Here is a 17,085-nt window from a genome sequence, read left to right on the forward strand (position 1 = left end):
CATTAACATAGATTTTTCTATTTATGATTAGAACATCCATGAGTATTTTTGTATCAGAGATACAAATACGATTATCGTATACCATTTGTCATAGCCACATAAAAATCACTATTTCTATAGTAAAACACACAACTAAGTAGAAGTCCAGCCTACGCATAGCCTTGATTAATCATCTTATTAACCACATCTATGATTAGTCTCACTACGTTTTAAATACTTTCAAAATAGCCACAAAGTTACTGGGACAGAACACCATATTGTTATAGAAAATATTTAATATATTCTACATTCCTATAGTTTTAAAAATAATTTCACTATTTGGTCCTAAAACTCTCAGAAATTGGTGGAATTTGCCACTAAGTCTCAAGACAGAAAGGTTTTTTTTTTTTTTAATTCCAAAGCTACATAAAAGAAAATACAGACTTCTTAATGAATGTTACCATTTTGGGAACATCAATAATAACAGTAGTTACTTACAATAATATTAACCAGAAAAATAGATATGAGAATACCTACTTTGGTGAAAGTTGTTTAATTAAAGATTTTACATGAGTTACAGCAGCTGCTCTGCTGTTTATACACATAAGTTCTTCTCAGCCTGCCATACTTTTACCTATTTTTTCTGACCAGTTTGTTATAAAGCATGTTGTACACATTAAAAAAAAAAGTCCTAAAAACTGAAGGCTTTTTAGTTCATGCAATATATGTATTTTCCTGTTAATGTCCAAAACAGCTCCATGTAAATAGAAGAACAGTAATTTTCTGACTAATTATTTCAGGAAGCAGTTATTTCATCCATTACAAGGCTCTTCACCCATCTTTTGAAATAATTCTTGGTCAAAAATAGCACCTTCACAACTGTAGGTCAATAAACTGTAACATACATTTCAGGGAAAAAGGAAGAAAACCGGTTCAATAAATGGCATAAGAGATGGTGGCTCAAGAGTACTGAGCATACAGGGTCACTTCATTTTGAGGAAAACAATCGTGCACTTTCAAATGGGTAACTTCCCCTGACTTATCTATAACATCAGCCTCAAAAAAACCAAACTCATACTGGTGTCCCTTCTGACACTTCTACCCTGAAGGAACAGCATCCTATAGTCAACTCAGCATAGAGAGGCCAGCTGGCGCATATGTATGGGATTGCTAGGTTGGAGGACTAGTGCCAAACAAAATGGGGAACAACAGAGTTCCACCTATCACAGTCTGTTTCACTCTGTATGCAATTTCTAGAAAATATATAGGAATAGAATTGCTTTTAAGGCTTCTGTCCTGCTTTCAAACTTGCCTAAAACTGGCTGATACATTCAATTTTTAGTAGCTAAAGGTAGGAAGATGTCAAACCACATAGGCCCTAATTCCATAGGAAACTAAAAAAAGCACAGGAACGGTCATTAAATCTCGACTGTACCTGTAAGAAAAAATACAGACTTCAGTGTCTGTTTCAGAATCCCAGTGCCTATATTTTCAAAGACAAGTCTCCTCTGAGGGGCAGATACAGCAAAGCTTGCACACTCCTTACAAAACCAGCCACTAGAGGACACATTGTGATGAACGTTCAGCATGCCTGCTTCTATCCAAGAGATGGCAGTGGTGAACAAAAATACAGAGGGAAGAAAAATACACGGCACAGCTGCAAAAAACTTAGTCAACGAAGTGGGCTTTCCAACAGTGCCAGAATTTAAGGAGAATGAGATTTTCGTTGACATTAGCTCACAACATAACTCGATATCTCAAACTCTGCTGGAAATACCATATGAGTTACTCTGTAACACAATTTTTTAACCTGAGACAGAGAATATGGACATGAATACAAGGCAATGGAGAAAGCGAATGATCTTTGGTTTGATGGTAACAAATAGGAAAACTCTACTTTTACCCCCCCCACACCCCAAAATAAATAAATAAACAAACAAACAAACAAACAAGGATTTTGAACTGGGGAAAAAAAAAAAAAAAAAGCTTCAAAACATTAATTACCATTGTGTACTGGAAAAATTCTCCACCGCTAAATTCTCCACATTCTCCATGTTTTCAAAGACCTATTGCTAGAACATGATGTCCCTGACAGCTTACCTAAAGTAGGATTCATCACTCAAATATAACACTAGAGCTGTTATCTCGTTTTAATTGTTCTTCCATACTAAAAACGTAGACTTGGAAAATGCTTGAGTGAATGCTGTGGTTTAAGTATCCACACTTGTGATCCTAAAGCCAAAATGGCCAATTCCTTCCCTATTCTTTAGTAGCAGGTCAGATACGCCATCCACCTACCACAGGTATGGTGAATATTGTATATGTATGCTGGCACATATATACCATAGACCCCACTGTACACCTGCAGGTGCATCGTAAAAACACACTGCCCCGAAGTTGTTCTGCTGGAACAGATGCCTGCCCATGTCAGACTGCACAGCAGGAACAGAGCTGTGAACTCTGCACACCCCTCTACGAGCCCGTTAGGAACCCAAGTCCCTAAGCGCGCGCATTTTACTGCTCCATTTCCACAGCCCCTCCAAGGAAGGGGAAGCAGGCGGACATGCGCAGCAGTGGGTAGCGCAGCCCAGCAGACGCCCGCCCCTCACCACCCCTCAAAACGCATGCGCGGGCACGCCAGCCGCACCACCTCCCCGCAGCGGGGCGCCGCCGACCAACGATGGGGGACCGGCGGGGAAGGAGCAAGAACAGGGCGTTGTTCCCTCCCTCTCCCTCTCTTTCTCCCTCTCTTTCTCTTTCTCCCTCTCCCTCTCCCTCTCCCTCTCCCTCTCCTTCTCCTCTCTTCTCTTCCCGCCCCCTCCTCGCTGCTTACCCCGCGGCCCCGCTCGCGCCGCCGGTTTGGAATTTTCGCGCGTTCCGCCGCCGCGCAGCCGGCTGTAAGGGCCGCGCGTGCGCAGGGGGCGGAGCCGGCGGGGGAAGGATGTGGTTGGTGCGGTGGTAGCAGCCCGGCCTGAGCGTCGGGGCTGTCCGCGCGGGATTATAGCGGTCGGATTTCCCGATTGCTCTGCGTGGGTTGAAATGACAGCTCATCAGCCCACGATCTGCCTCATGACCAATAGCCCAAACATTTCTGTTTTCTGTGTCCCCAGACACCGCTTCCAGTGCAGCAGCACTGGAACCTGTGTGGGGCCTGTGTGTGCATCTGAGGGATGTGTGTGCATCTGGGCTCCGTGGCTGTTGGGATGGGTGGGTTAGGGATGATGTGGTGGCCTAGGTAGATGGGTGTGTCTGCCGTGGCCCACCTTGTGGACTCTCAAGGAATAAAGTCAATTTTGACCTTTCTGGTCAGCCTAAGCTTAAGTGGTAAATCTGCTAAACCAGTTTGTTTTGTCAACACCAACAAGCCTCGTAGCCTGTGTGGAAACGTGTAAATAGTGTTAGCACTGAAGTACTATAGATAAGAAATTTTGGGTTAAATAAAGATCAGGTTTGACAGAAATATACAGGGCAGCATGCCCTCAAGTTGTTAAAAAGTGACTGAGCAGTAACTTAAAAGAGCTGCATTATGTGATGTAGCATTCACATTCAACACTAAGATGAGCACTAAGATGTGCTACTACTGATGAGTACTACTTCCAGGCCTGGAGTCTCCAGTACAGGAAAGACTTCTAGCTCTTAGAGCGGCTCCAGAGGAGGGTCACTAAGATGATCAGAGGGCTGGAGCACCTCTCCTATGAAGAAAGGTTGAATGAACTGGGATTGTTTAGCTTGGAGAAGAGAAGGCTCCAGGGAGACCTCATTGCAACATTCCAATACTTAAAGAGAACATATAAACAGGAGGGGGAACAACTGTTTATGAGGGTGGATAGTGATAGGACAAGGGGGGATGGTTTTAAACTGAGACAGTGGAGGTTTAGGTTAGATGTTAGGAGGAAGTTTTACACACAGAGGGTGGTGACACACTGGAACAGATTGCCCAATCAGGTTGTGGATGCCCCATCCCTGGAGGCATTCAAGAAGAGGCTAGATGTGGCTCTGAGCAGTGTGGTCTATTGGTTGGCAACCCTGCACATAGCAGGGGGGTTTGAAACCAGGTGATCTTTGAGGTCTTTTTCAACCCAGGCGATTCTATGATTTTATGATTCTATGAGAAACTAGTGGGGAATAGCTGCGACACTTCTGCCAAACTTTTTGTTCTACCAACAATTAGTCTGAATTAGTAGGCTTACAAATATTAGATATTCAAGAAGATTTATTCTCTGCATAAACATTTGTCCAGCACTGCCGAAGTTGTTTTCCTCTTTTAACATAAGCTGAACTGGATAAAAACTGCAAATTCCTTACTTTCATTGAGCTTTTGTAGTCTTCTATTCAGATTTTGCATGGTGTGTCATCTTTTTCACTCATTTCAATTTCACTCACTTTCAGTTTTCTGTAAAGTGAGACATCATCTCCTTCCATACACATACAAATTCAGCCTAACCTGTATAGTAATATCTCCTACGTTACTTTCTTTTCATTTCGTATTACTGAATTGCCGGTACCTTATGAATTAGAAGGGCTCAGCTGTAGAAGTTCCAGAGTACTTTTTTGGGAAACAGCAATTGCTCATCAGGCAATCCAGCAAGACAAACTGGCTAGGATGTTTCCCACACATCCAGCACATCTGCACAGCACAGCTCAGAGCTTTGGGTGTGACACCCATATTCAGACTGTGAGTCCAGTACATAACTCATACAAGTCTTCAATCATTCTGTGCCTTCCCTTTCTTGTGAAAGGAAAACATGGGAGAATTTTTATTTGTTTTCTATGATCAATTGTGTCAACACTTCCTTAAATGTCAACAAAATTAATTATTTAATTGCTGAAACTGTTCTGACACAGTGAAATAAGTTTGAGTGCAAGAGGTTCAATAACATCATTTTTTACATTTGTGATGGGGTATCTTCTGTGATCATCCAGTGTCTGTTTCTATCCCATAGAGAGTAGCAAAAAACTGCCATTGATAATCAGCCTGATGCTTATACCATTAACAGAGCCAGTTTTCTTCTTCCTATGCAAGGATCCATATTCCCATTTGCATGCACACCCAAGCATATGGCCAAAGATCGTGGTAATGTAACAGAAGCTGTGAAGAATAAACCCAGGAGGAAAAGAAAAAAAAGAAAGAAAGAAAGAAAGAAAGTTAAGAAAGTCATGAGAAAGAGTATAGAAGACAGATGTTTAAAAATGGGAGTAAAAGTCATAGCAAATGACTAATATGCTTAAATTTGCATAGGTGGAAAAAACACTTGCTGGTATTACCTTCAATTGACCCTTATTCTAAGTAGCCAAAAAAAAAAAAAAAAAAAAAAAAGCATTGATTTGAATAATGAATTAGGTAGTATAAATCAAGTGAATGCCAATACAAATGTTATGCTACTTCAGACATTTTGAATTGAGTTTGCCCCTCTAGTACATTTCATAAATGCAAAACGTGAATGTTCAAAAAACATTATGGGGACTATTTCTCATAGCCTTGATCTCTAGTACAGCAGGTACTACTAAGCATACAGCTAACTCAACCATGTGATCTCAAAGAGAGAATTACTAGTAGAAATGTCTGAACCTTCCAAAAATTGATTCTGTTAAAACTCACTAGAGGTAGCACTGCTATAGATAAGAATGCTGTGACTTGAAAATCTGAACGTCAGAAAAGACTTTTCTCGAGAACCTAGCAGTTTCCTCTTTGCTTAGGCATGTTGCAAAAGCTGCCTGTGAAGTTCTGCACTTTGATGAGGTATATCAGACACTACACTTTGGTTCAGGGCAAAATCTTATCCTTTTGTCTTTTGGATAATACTAATTTAGTAAGAAAAAATCCCTGTTTTGGAGAAAAGAAAGAAATCCATGTTTGACAGGTTTGGGGAAAAAAATCACAGCTGTTTGAAGCTGCTCAAAGGTTTGGAATGTTAGAATAAATACTTGGGAAGATAGATTAATGGGACAAATTGCAGGTGAGACGCTTGAAGGTGCATGGTATATATAATTTATCAGTGCACGTGACCACCACATATGCAATATATTTTGTACATGGTATAGTCATTAGCTAAAAAGTATGTGCCACTTTAGCAGTTGAAGAAATGCTGCTTCCACAAATGCACAGTACCAGGCAAAATGCCCTCAGACCCCTTACCTGAAGCAAACATGCTAAGTACCTTCACATAACTCTGGTTAGTTCAAAACCTTGCTGCAAGGCTACAATGAGCTAATATATCCACTGAATATACATTGTAATCCTTTACAGATGGAACTAGAACTGCCCAACTATTAGCATGGCAAACATAATGTCAGCAGCAGTTAGAAGGTTTCCCTTCCTTCTGGAGAAGACTGCAGCATGTAACAGGCACATATGTACACATATATTATGCTTACATATGTTTATGGGAGTGTGTATATATATATATGCATATATGTCATATATATGTATGCAAATATACGTATCTATATATAACGCAAATAATGGGGAGCTGGAGAGCCCCTGCAAGGTTCCAAAAAATTGTCTGTGAATATGTCAGTGGTATTTTATGCTCCTTGAACTGAACCTTAAGAACTCCTAGTGTTTATTACAGCTATGCCTTTGCTGTTTCCCATCCTAGTACAAACTATATGTACACAAGAATAAAATTTGGAAATTATATAGCATATCAAACAATTAACTAATCTTTACACTGACAAGATTATCATAATTTGCCTTTTTGTATATCTTTTCAATATATGTATTTTCAGTACACACATTACTTACCAAACTGAAGTATTTACCTTGGTGATTAATTATATTTCTGTCCCTATAAATTTCTTCATGGATACATATTCTGAGTACTATCCTTATCCCTGTATGTATCTCCACTCTCAGCAGGTGCTGTACACGGGTGAAGCTGATCAATCCCAAGGCATGAAGAAAGCAGCAAGAGATAAAAGACTTCCTTGGTATCCTGTTGTATGTGGAATGGGTGAACACCGAAGCATTCCTGAAGCTTTGTCCATAGGAGCTATGCACAGTGCATGGAAACTGAGAGTTTATTTCTGTGGTATTCTTGATACTCTGAAACATTTCTGTGACGTACAGGAGGAGTATGAAATACTTGCTGTGGAATGGAAAGTTAATGACTTCGCTTTGACCTATTGTTTATAGCTGTTACCAATATGGAATACTTCATTAAGAATTTCAGGTCCATGTATGTGACTGTATTCTTTCTTACTGTATATGAAATACACTCCTCAACTAGGTGAGGTATCTAAACATCCTAGAACCTGAAAAGTTCCAGCAAAAATTAAGATAATTAAAAGGGAAACACTGATTTTATTGGCACCAAGCAGGTGCAAATCAACAAAATGTGATAAAGATCATGCCTGAATGAATTTATAGAGGCTTGGAGGTTTGGGAAACTGCCTGTTCAGAATCATAATGCAGCTACAGAACTTTACATTCTCTTGTGACTTACATCATTATTCAAACACATGTCAAGATATGAAGCATTAAATTTTAGAAAATGAAATTACCAACATAATTAAAAGTACATCGGTGAACTCTAAACCATCAGCCACTTAAAGCCTTTAGTATATTTTTACTTTGCAAACACGTGAGATTATCAAATTTAGAAATTAAATTTCAATGAATTTTCCTTCAGAGTTTTAATGTATCCATGAGAAAGTTAAGCTCTTGAAGCTAAAATTTCAAGCAAGCCCATGGAAATGTTGCAAGTAAAGCAATTTATAATTTCTTATTCCTTTAAGCACAGAAATTTTGAAATAAAGTAAAATTCATATACATGGGAGGTATGCCTCAATGTTTCATAAAATGATACAGATCACTGAGACAAAAGCAAAATGTTGCCATGTGTATTCTGCTGCTCAAAAAATGCAGCAAAACACAGTCACTGTCCCTGGGGGAGAGTGTGAGAGTGAGAATACAAGGAGAAACTGTAAGCATGTAAGTGGATACATTTCTCTCGGATTGCTTTTTATTATCTGGATGAAACAGAGATGTGTTAAAAATAGAAGCACAGTTACCAAACTGACATAGTTTTGTTTAAAAAAGGAGATTGCCATTTCATCTTATATCCTATGCCTTTTCATCAAAAGTCAGAACAATCACTGTCAAAACAAAAAATATCCGAAGTATAAGAAATTAAAAAAAAAAAGAAATTAAAAGACCATAAGATGCAGGAAAAGAAGGTTGGATGGAAAAATAATGAAATGTTGTAACTTTCAGGTTTTAACCCAATCCTATGAAGTCATCCTTAGATAAGTTTAAGAAACTATCACAATGTTCTTCATTATTAAGCATTTGCTGAATGTTTTATGCGATCCTTTGCTCACAGTCAGGTAGGTCATTTCGCAAGTCTGGCCTTAATATCTTTGATTGTTATTTGTTTCTTCAGTGTAGCCGATCTCTGTCGCAGAAAACCAGTTCCTAAGAATTCCTAAAGGATTATTTTCAAAATGGAAAAAAAATGACTGAATATTAAAGTAACTACCAAAATAGTAAAGCAGCTCTGCAGAGTTGTATTCATTCTGGTGTTAATCAAAACAAGGTTGAAAAAATACAGGTCTGTAGACCAAAACAAGAATTGTAATTTGTGGATTGCTTACTTTTTTTCCCTTCATTCTCTGTACATTAACTGAAACCTCTTATTTCTCATTCCTTCATTTGGCTTATTGGACACTACAATATGGTGCTTCTTTGACCTTCCAAAGGAAATATAACTCCAATATTCCAGTGCCTTCACTGCTTCTTTAAACAGTTTGTCATCCACACTCCTTTGCCTGCAATATTCGTAGTTGCAAATCTCTGGAATGCATTCTTTCATAAATCTCCTCTCAGTTGTTTTAGCAATCCTTCTTCCTTTATTGGTATTAACCTTTCTTTAACCTTGTCTATCTTCAGATTTAGTCCTTTCTTTATGACATCCCAGACAAAATATCAATTTGCTTTCTATCATTCTCTCACTGTATAAATGTTCCTTTGTTTCCTTTATTTCCCCACTGCCTTTAAAATATTCTGTAATTTAATAGGGTGAATATGATTTGTAAGTGACAATAATTTACATGCACGTAGTGCATACAGTTCAAAACTATCTTGTACAGCTTTGTACAGGTCCAAAAAATCCAGTTTTAGAGGCATTTCTTCAGATATTTGCTTAAGGGAAAGATGTGTATGCGAATACATAATATATAGTAAAACAGCAAAGACAAGAAATGAATTCTGGTGATTAAGTTGGGAATATGTATTACTGAACTATGAAGTCAGTGTGAATTGTGTTGAATTATCACAAATCTGAGCATTGCACAGCCAAGCTAATAAGAATTAAGATCACGCATAAAATAAATCTAAACGTACTAAGAAATGTTAAGAGACAAAAAAATCTCATAATGCTGTTTGTGAAATAATCACAAGATTAAGATATATGGTTTGTTGCTCCATACATACTTCTATTAATTTTGGAAAGAGATGCTTGTCCCCTCGTTTTTTTTTTTTTTTTTTTTTTTTTTTTTTTTTTTTTTTTTTTTTGTCACTCACAGTGTCACATCCCTTATTTTCTCTTAATGGTGACCCTGGGAGCTTGGTCATCCTTTGAGTTTTAACTCAACCCTGGAATTCAGCTATGCACTTCACTACATTTGTATATGAGCATTTCATCTCATAGGGTATGTATGAACTCTAGGAGCAGCTACAGCATTGTTAGAGGTTACTTTATATTTAAACTTAAAAAACAGTTGTGTTTCTTTTTCATGAAATAATGTGATATCAAATAAGAATACCAAGCTGAATCTCCTCTCCGCTAGGTTGTACCACATGGGGCTCACAATAAACAGAAACAAAGTGTAATCAACCTTAACTATTGCCTATAAAGCTCTTACCTGAAATTCACTAGTCTGGGCAAAGCATTTGATAAAGAAATTGAGTGTTAAGTCCAACATATTAAGCTATGACATGTCCATCTGTTGGAAGCTTCTCAGTTCTCTTGTGTCAGCCTCCCTAGCTGTGAAGGCAGAGATGGACAAGGGAGCCTTTCAGTTTCCAGTAACTGAGCTCACACAAACCACTGAATCTGCAGTGACCAATAACAGTAAGCAATTCTGCAACCATGGATAGCAGAACTATGGACTTGATTATCTATGAGCTGATGCTGCGAACGGATGACCTAGGTTGCTATATGGGTGGCCTGATCCACTATGGTAATTTCTTTTCTCCTAAGCTACAGTTTGTGCAGATGAGAATGGAAACATAATTAGCATTTCCCATCCTATAATTTAAACATTTTGAAATACTAGCTATTCTCTACATAACAAAAGCCCTCTAAATTTATCTGCAGATAATGAGGTTATGCACATGGACTGGAAGGATAACTGTATTTGGGAAAATGTGAAGATATAGGTGGTATTTGACTGTAAGAGAACAGGCCTTGAGCCCTGTTCATCCATGATCTCCAACTATGTCTGAAATTAAAATGCATGCTGCCTGATTTCACCAAAAAGCTGATGACCCAAGCATCCATTTCTGTCCCATCTAGAAAAGTTACCTTCTTTCACTAAAGTCACAGTGCACAAGCATACCGTAGACAATAGAACTACATTTAAAATAAATTTTTCAGACAGTGAATTCTGTGAAGAGCACGTTGGAAGAACAGTGAGTCTTCTGGGTGGCTGAAGATATTTTATTTGCTTCCTCCAAGAGGAAAATATGTTTCCTCTTCTGTTAAATGAGAATAACGATATTGTCATTGGAAAATGCTCTAGGAGTGAGTACATGATGTGAAAAGGAAGTACAATCTTTATTGTACAGTCAAAAATAGTTGAAAGATAGGAATGAAGAAGAAACCTTAGCTAAGAAACAGCAAGGAGAAAATATGAGAAGTCTGTTCTTTTAAGGAAATCTGCAGCCACTTAAAAAAACGTTTTTAATTGTCATTTTGCCAGCATTAGCCATACATAATTTAAAATAGTTGAAGAATCAACTAGTTCTTGTTAAGAGATATGCATCATTATACATTATATATAATATTTGTATAATATATATTATATTATTATAATTACTATATTATTATATATTATTTATATACAATGTATTAGATCTAGAAATGTCTTTCTAGGCCAAATAATGATATAATTAAAAGGATATCTTGTCTATGCAACACAATTTTATCTGTCAGTTGGATTTGAAGATTTGAGTAACAGAAATCTCATACTTCGATAGTTAAAATTATAAGCTTTATGGTTATCATTGGTTTCTCTTTATATCCACATGATAAAATTATTCAGCCTACATGTGCCAAAAGTCATTTCTCAAGTTTAGGATTGCTATAGGTCTGTAGATCCAACCTTCTCTCATTCACAAATAGGAAAGAGGATGGCCTATTAATCGCTTCCTAGGAGTTTGAGCTCCAGAAGCTCTGTATTTCTGCACACTGAAGCTGCATGCCTAAGCAGAGCCTTCTCCACAGCCTTGACTGGTGGTTTGGTGAAGTCCTTGGTCCTGTGGTTACGATTCCAACAAGAGACAGCACAGCTGGTAGGCACACTATTCAACACAAACCTATCTAGTTCTCTAACATCAGAACTAACTTTCTCAGCACCTCACTAATACTTGTGGTTGAATGGAAGGTGGTGGTCTAAATCTTTGACAATATTGTGGGTATTGAGCAAGCCAAAAAATCTGACATTCAGTCCCCTGATTCTTATGTTTTGTAATTCAGTGAGTCTGTACCTTCATACTTCTGGCTATAAATATCTCTGCAGATATTCTTGGTGACATGGCAGAAATTAACTTTACTTGACCCAGCTCAGCTCTTTCAGTAATCTCTCATTCCCCTCCTAAATCCCGTACAGAATGGAGACACTGCAGATAAGGCTGTGCCACATTAGATATTCTACCTATATGATAGGCTTAACTACATATTTTTTCTGCATGTTAAAACTCTGATGGCAGATATTTGAACACTTCTGATGTGTTTTCCCAGAAGACAGGTAAGTGTCCACACTGTTCATATCTTCCTGACCAAAAGATAGAGGTAGAAGCAAGTAATGCTTCTTTAGCCTATAGCCAGAAACTCATAGCTGGCAGTCAAGACAATCCTCAAGGTGCCTAATTTCTCAGACACTTACTGAGAATCTTCTTAGTCCTCTCTGTTACCAAACAGGCTATTTTCCCAGCAATGAAAATCTTCTTAGCATACTTTTTTCAGGACCCTCAGCTTGTAAATACTTTGGAATCTTTTCTGAAGGAAGGTACTATATGCACTTAACAATAATTATATTTTCTCTGCTAGCAATTATTTACAGTCCAAGTTGTCATGCAGTTAAGCAGTAACAATCAAGGAACAGAGCGTTTCCTAAGAATTAATGACTGACTGGGCAGAGTTTAAAGCCTTAGGTACAGCCAAAGGCTATTAATTCCAGCTGGTCATTAAAAATCTTTCGGAAATACCTTGCTCCAAGGTCAGTATTACTGTTAAAACAAATGTAGGCAGATGGATTTATTTCAAGGGTTGCATTTTCAGTTGGTATGCATATGGCTTTTCTGGAGAATTTACACCTTCTTAACATTAACCAGCCAATTACTTGAGTCACCTCTCAGCATTCCAGTCTTCATACAGTTTTAATTATACTTATTATAAAAAATGGAAGCAAAGCACTCTGACTTTTCAGGTCAGTTTCTGATTATCATTTCAGTCCTCTTAGCAGACATAGGATGTTTTTTACCTCCCAAGCAAACAAACAAAATCTTTGCAATGTGCATATATTTGCCAAGAATTACATACTCCATCTTCTCCTCATTATCTGGTATATTTGCACAACAACACGATCATTCAGAATACCAGCTGGCCAACGGGCGAAAATGAAAATTTAACAGAGGCAGGATTTTATAAGCTTAAACAAGAACCTATAAATAATAAATAATTCAATTTAAAACATATTCTGGGAAGATAGTGTAATAAGAAAATACAAGAAAATATATCTGGAATTGATCTGCTGTAACAGAAAACAAGCACTCACTGGAAGTATTCCTGTTCATAAGTGGAGATGGGAATTGTGCAGTTTTGAATAAAACGGGAATTGATTTAAGTTGCACAAACTACTGAATATTTTTTAGGTCTTATGTTTCAAACAAATCAGTTATCCTTCAGGATACACATAGCTTTATATTTTTGCAATATTCTGATTTAAAAAACAAACAACAACAACAACAACAAAACACAGTAAAAACATTGCTACTGAAACATTTTTGCTGTTAGGGGGCAGGAGGAGGAAAGAAAATTCTGCAAGTTCAATAGAAAAAAAAAAAAACAAATCACATATTTCATAGTTGTATGTTTTTGCACAAGCCCTGGTACACATCACATAGCTAAATCTTCTTGCATTGCCGAATGTATAATATTAATGTCTTTCATCTCACTACTGATTTTCAGACTACAAATAAGACAACTTACCTGAAGCTTTTGAGTTTGAGCAGTACATAAAACCAATTTTGTTTTTGTCAAATGAAGGAGTTTCCTTTCACAAAACTTTAGCTCCCTGAGCTATTGCCTTTTCAGCAAGCTGTCAATGCTTTGAGCTTCAGGCTTCATCTTTACCACTTTCAGTAAGATGAAGATACATATCAACACATCCCTCCTGGCTGCTGTTGGAATCACTGTCAGCAAATAGCATGGTTCTTAAAGCTAGTCATCCTGCTGGGCAAACAATGTTTCAGCATTTTCATAGGGAGTTCAAATGCACAGTAAAAGATGGTTCCAATAATTTTGTCAATGTCCTGTTGCACTACAAAATCTCATGATTTTTTAGCTGAAACTCTTGCAAATGTTTGCTTTGTTTTCATACACACATACATACACACATACACACTTCAACCACCATTCCATCCTATTATAAGATTATTTGCACTGACAAGGAAGTTTCTTCTATTTTTGTCTCAGAAACTCTTCAGCATCTCAACAATGTATATGTGTGCTATTTGAAGGCTTCCAAAAGTCATTCACTCAAACACATTCTCCATTGAGCTTGGTAGGATTCAGAGCAAGTTCTAAGGTAAAAATACTGCAGTTATGTCTGCTCAATTTTACAGACTTGAGAGTCCCCTGGGAGTTAACCACTTAATGAACATTTTGCAAAATTGAAGCTGAAGTGTTTTTTTATTGTAATACATTATTAAGCATGATAGCGTGATCGTCTCCTGTGACTGTACTATCTGTTCACAGTGAATTTTCCCATTCTGCCACCAACATCTGCTAGCAGTAGCCAAACACAATTCATGAAGTCAGAGCCCCAGCCTGAATTCTAGACACTTTAAGAAATTCAGGTTTCTGCTGAAAAAAAGGTACTTTCCCAGTTTAGTCTGAAATCGTTGCAAATGCTGCTTGTACCTGGGCATAAATTATGGACTTTTATACACTGTTTGGAAATCTGTGCTTTTAGAGTAAGAGACAGTGTATATAAAATCAAATTTTGTCCTTCTAAATGTGCTTTCAAGATGAAACATCCACCCCTCCGACATTAACTGGATAAGTTGCAGCAGTTAGAGTGAAAGGATGCCAAGACTAAACTATTTACTTAAAAGATTCCAATTTGTCCGAGCACCAAATGGTTTAAGTCTCTCAACTAGACAATTAATAATAAAACCACCATTCCAAAATCCTGTATAGCACCCCAGATATATACCCAAGTTTAGCACTATCTGATTGTCCAACATGTTACACGTTGCTCTGAACAAAATTTTCTCACCAAATGGATAGCTTCAACACTGAAATCTGTACCAGACAATTGGGATGGATAATGGAAAAAGATGTAAATGCCTCTAGGTTTTAAACTACAGCTCATCTTTCTGCAAACAAATACTTAAGAAAGAAAGAAAGAAAGAAAGAAAGAAAGAAAGAAAGAAAGAAAGAAGGAAAGAAAGAAAGAAAGAAAGAAAAAAAACCTTTGAAATATTTTTTGTTTTTACTGGGATATTCCAAGAACTAACACTTCATATTTATCAGAATTTAGTCAGACACCTTTCCTTCTGAGGACAGAGATGTCACTCAATTGGATAGAAAGTGATTTTTTTTCCTAAGCTGAATATGTTGCATCAAAAATAAAAGGAAGCCTTCTTGTGTCACTGCACATTAGCATTTTTTTCTTTCCGTGTCTCCTGACAGCTATTAAGAGGGCCAGATTCAGGAAGAGTTTTAGCTGTTAACGTGAGTGAAAGAAGCAAATTGTAGCAAGCACAAATGAAAATCTGAGTGAAAGACATAGGAGAACATGTATGAGCAATATGGAGATCCAAAGCAAAATGTTGAAAGACAGAAGTTAACACAAATTTCTGTATTTTGACAAAAGAAATACTATAGTCATAGACTCCAGTAAGCAGCATCCACTAGGTTCTTTTCATAATTCTATTCCAAGTGAATATAAATGATTGATGCTTGCATGGCAATGTGATTAGTTTTCATGAAAGATTAAAATGATCTGTGCCTGAGTTCCTATGATATACTGTAATAAAAGAACTACTGATGATGTTCAAGGCCTACTGCTCCACCTGGACGGTCACAGGTCCATAGGGCCAGGCTGAATCCACCTGAGGATGCTGAGAGAGCTGGCAGAGGTGATTGCTGAGCTGCTTTTCACCATGTGTCAACATTTCTGGTCAACAGGATAGGTACTAGAAGACTGGAAGCTTGCCAGTGTGACTCCCATCTACAAGAAGGGTCATAAGAAGTATCTGAGGAACTACAGGCATGTCAGCCCGACCTTGGTGCCAGGAAAGGTAATGGAGCAGATCATTTTGAGTGCCATGACATGGCATGTGTGGAACAACTAGGGGATCGAGCCCAGCCAGCAAGAGTTCATGAAAGGCAGGTCCTGCTTGACCAACCTGATCTCCTTCTATGACTGAGTGACCCGCCTGGTGGATGAGGGAAAGGCTGTTGACTTAGTCTACCTAGAGTTCAGCAAAGCCTTCAATGCTGTTTCCCACAATATTCTCCTGGAGAAGCTCATGGCTTGGTCAGATACACTCTTTGCTGGGTAAAGAACAGGCAGGAGGACAGGCCCAGAGAGTGGCGGTGAACAGAGTTACAACCAGCTTGTGACCAATCAGTAGTGGTGCTCCCCATGGGTCAGTCAGTTCTGGGGCCTGTCCTGTTCGGTACCTTTATTTATTATCTGGATGAGGGCATTGAGTGCACCCTCAGTAAGTTTGCAGTAACTTGCAGACACCAAGTTGGGAGAAAGTGTTGATCTACTTGAGGGTGGGAAGGCCCTAAAGAAGGATCTGGACAGGCTGGGTCATTAGGCAGAGACCAATGGGATGAAGTTTGGCCACAACAACTCTAGGCAACTCTACAGGCTTGGAGCAGAGTGGCTGGAAAACTGTGTAGAGAAAATGGGCATGGGGGTACTAGTCAGTGCTTGGCTAAACATGATCCAGCAGGGTGCCCGAGTGGCCAAGTAGGCCAATGACATATGGGCTTGTATCAGAAATAACGTTGCTACCAGGAGCAGGAAGGTGACTGTCCCTCTGTACTCAGGCCTGGTGAGGCCACAACTTGAGTACTGTGTTCAGTTTTGGGCCCCTCACTACAAGAAAAACATTGAGGCCCTGGAGCATGTGCAGAGCAAGGCAATGAAGATGGTGAGGGATCTGGAGCACAAGTATTAGGGAAGCAGCTGAGGGGACTGGTTCTGTTCAATCTGGAGCAGAGGAGACTGAGGAGAGACTCTACAGCTGCCTGTAATGAAGTTCTGGCAAGGTTGGGGTGCAGCCTCTTTTCCTACATAACTAGCAATTGGACTAGAGGGAATGGCCTCAAGTTGTGCCAGAGGAGATTCAGGTTGGATGTTAGGAGAAATTTCTTCTCCAGAAGAGTGGTCAGGCACTGGAATGGGCTTCTTGAGGAGGTAGTTGAGTCACTGTCCATGGAGGTATTCAAGAACTGTTTAGATGTTGTACTAAGGTACATGGTTTACTGGGGAAATATCGGTGGTAGGTAGATGGTTAGACTAGATGATCTTGAATGTCTTTTCAAACCTTACTGATTCCATGATTCTATTATTCTGTGCCCAAAATAATAGTTTGAATATATACCTAGCATAAGAATGAGTTCTAGAAGGTGGTATACA

The 17,085-nt window shown here is 38.5% G+C and overlaps 1 protein-coding gene across 3 annotated transcripts in view; it reads right to left on the minus strand.

Annotated features, from left to right (window-relative positions):
• The window catches only part of FANCC (Fanconi anemia complementation group C), an 87,970-nt gene extending 85,075 nt beyond the window's left edge, over positions 1–2,895 (minus strand). For 2 of the 3 annotated variants that reach the window (NM_001006587.3, XM_015280314.4), the window contains exon 1: positions 2,813–2,895. Coding sequence is in view for 1 of the 3 variants with exons in the window: in XM_040655622.2 (XP_040511556.1) it covers positions 1,984–1,986 (3 nt within the window). In the remaining 2 variants the exon portion in view is untranslated. Of the gene's footprint in view, positions 1–1,983; positions 2,595–2,812 lie in introns of those variants that run through there. The other variant, XM_040655622.2, reaches the window with a different exon arrangement.
• Positions 2,896–17,085: the final 14,190 nt, after the last annotated feature.

The sequence above is a fragment of the Gallus gallus genome, chromosome Z, assembly GCF_016699485.2.
Source record: "Gallus gallus isolate bGalGal1 chromosome Z, bGalGal1.mat.broiler.GRCg7b, whole genome shotgun sequence".
Classification (NCBI taxonomy): domain Eukaryota; kingdom Metazoa; phylum Chordata; class Aves; order Galliformes; family Phasianidae; genus Gallus; species Gallus gallus.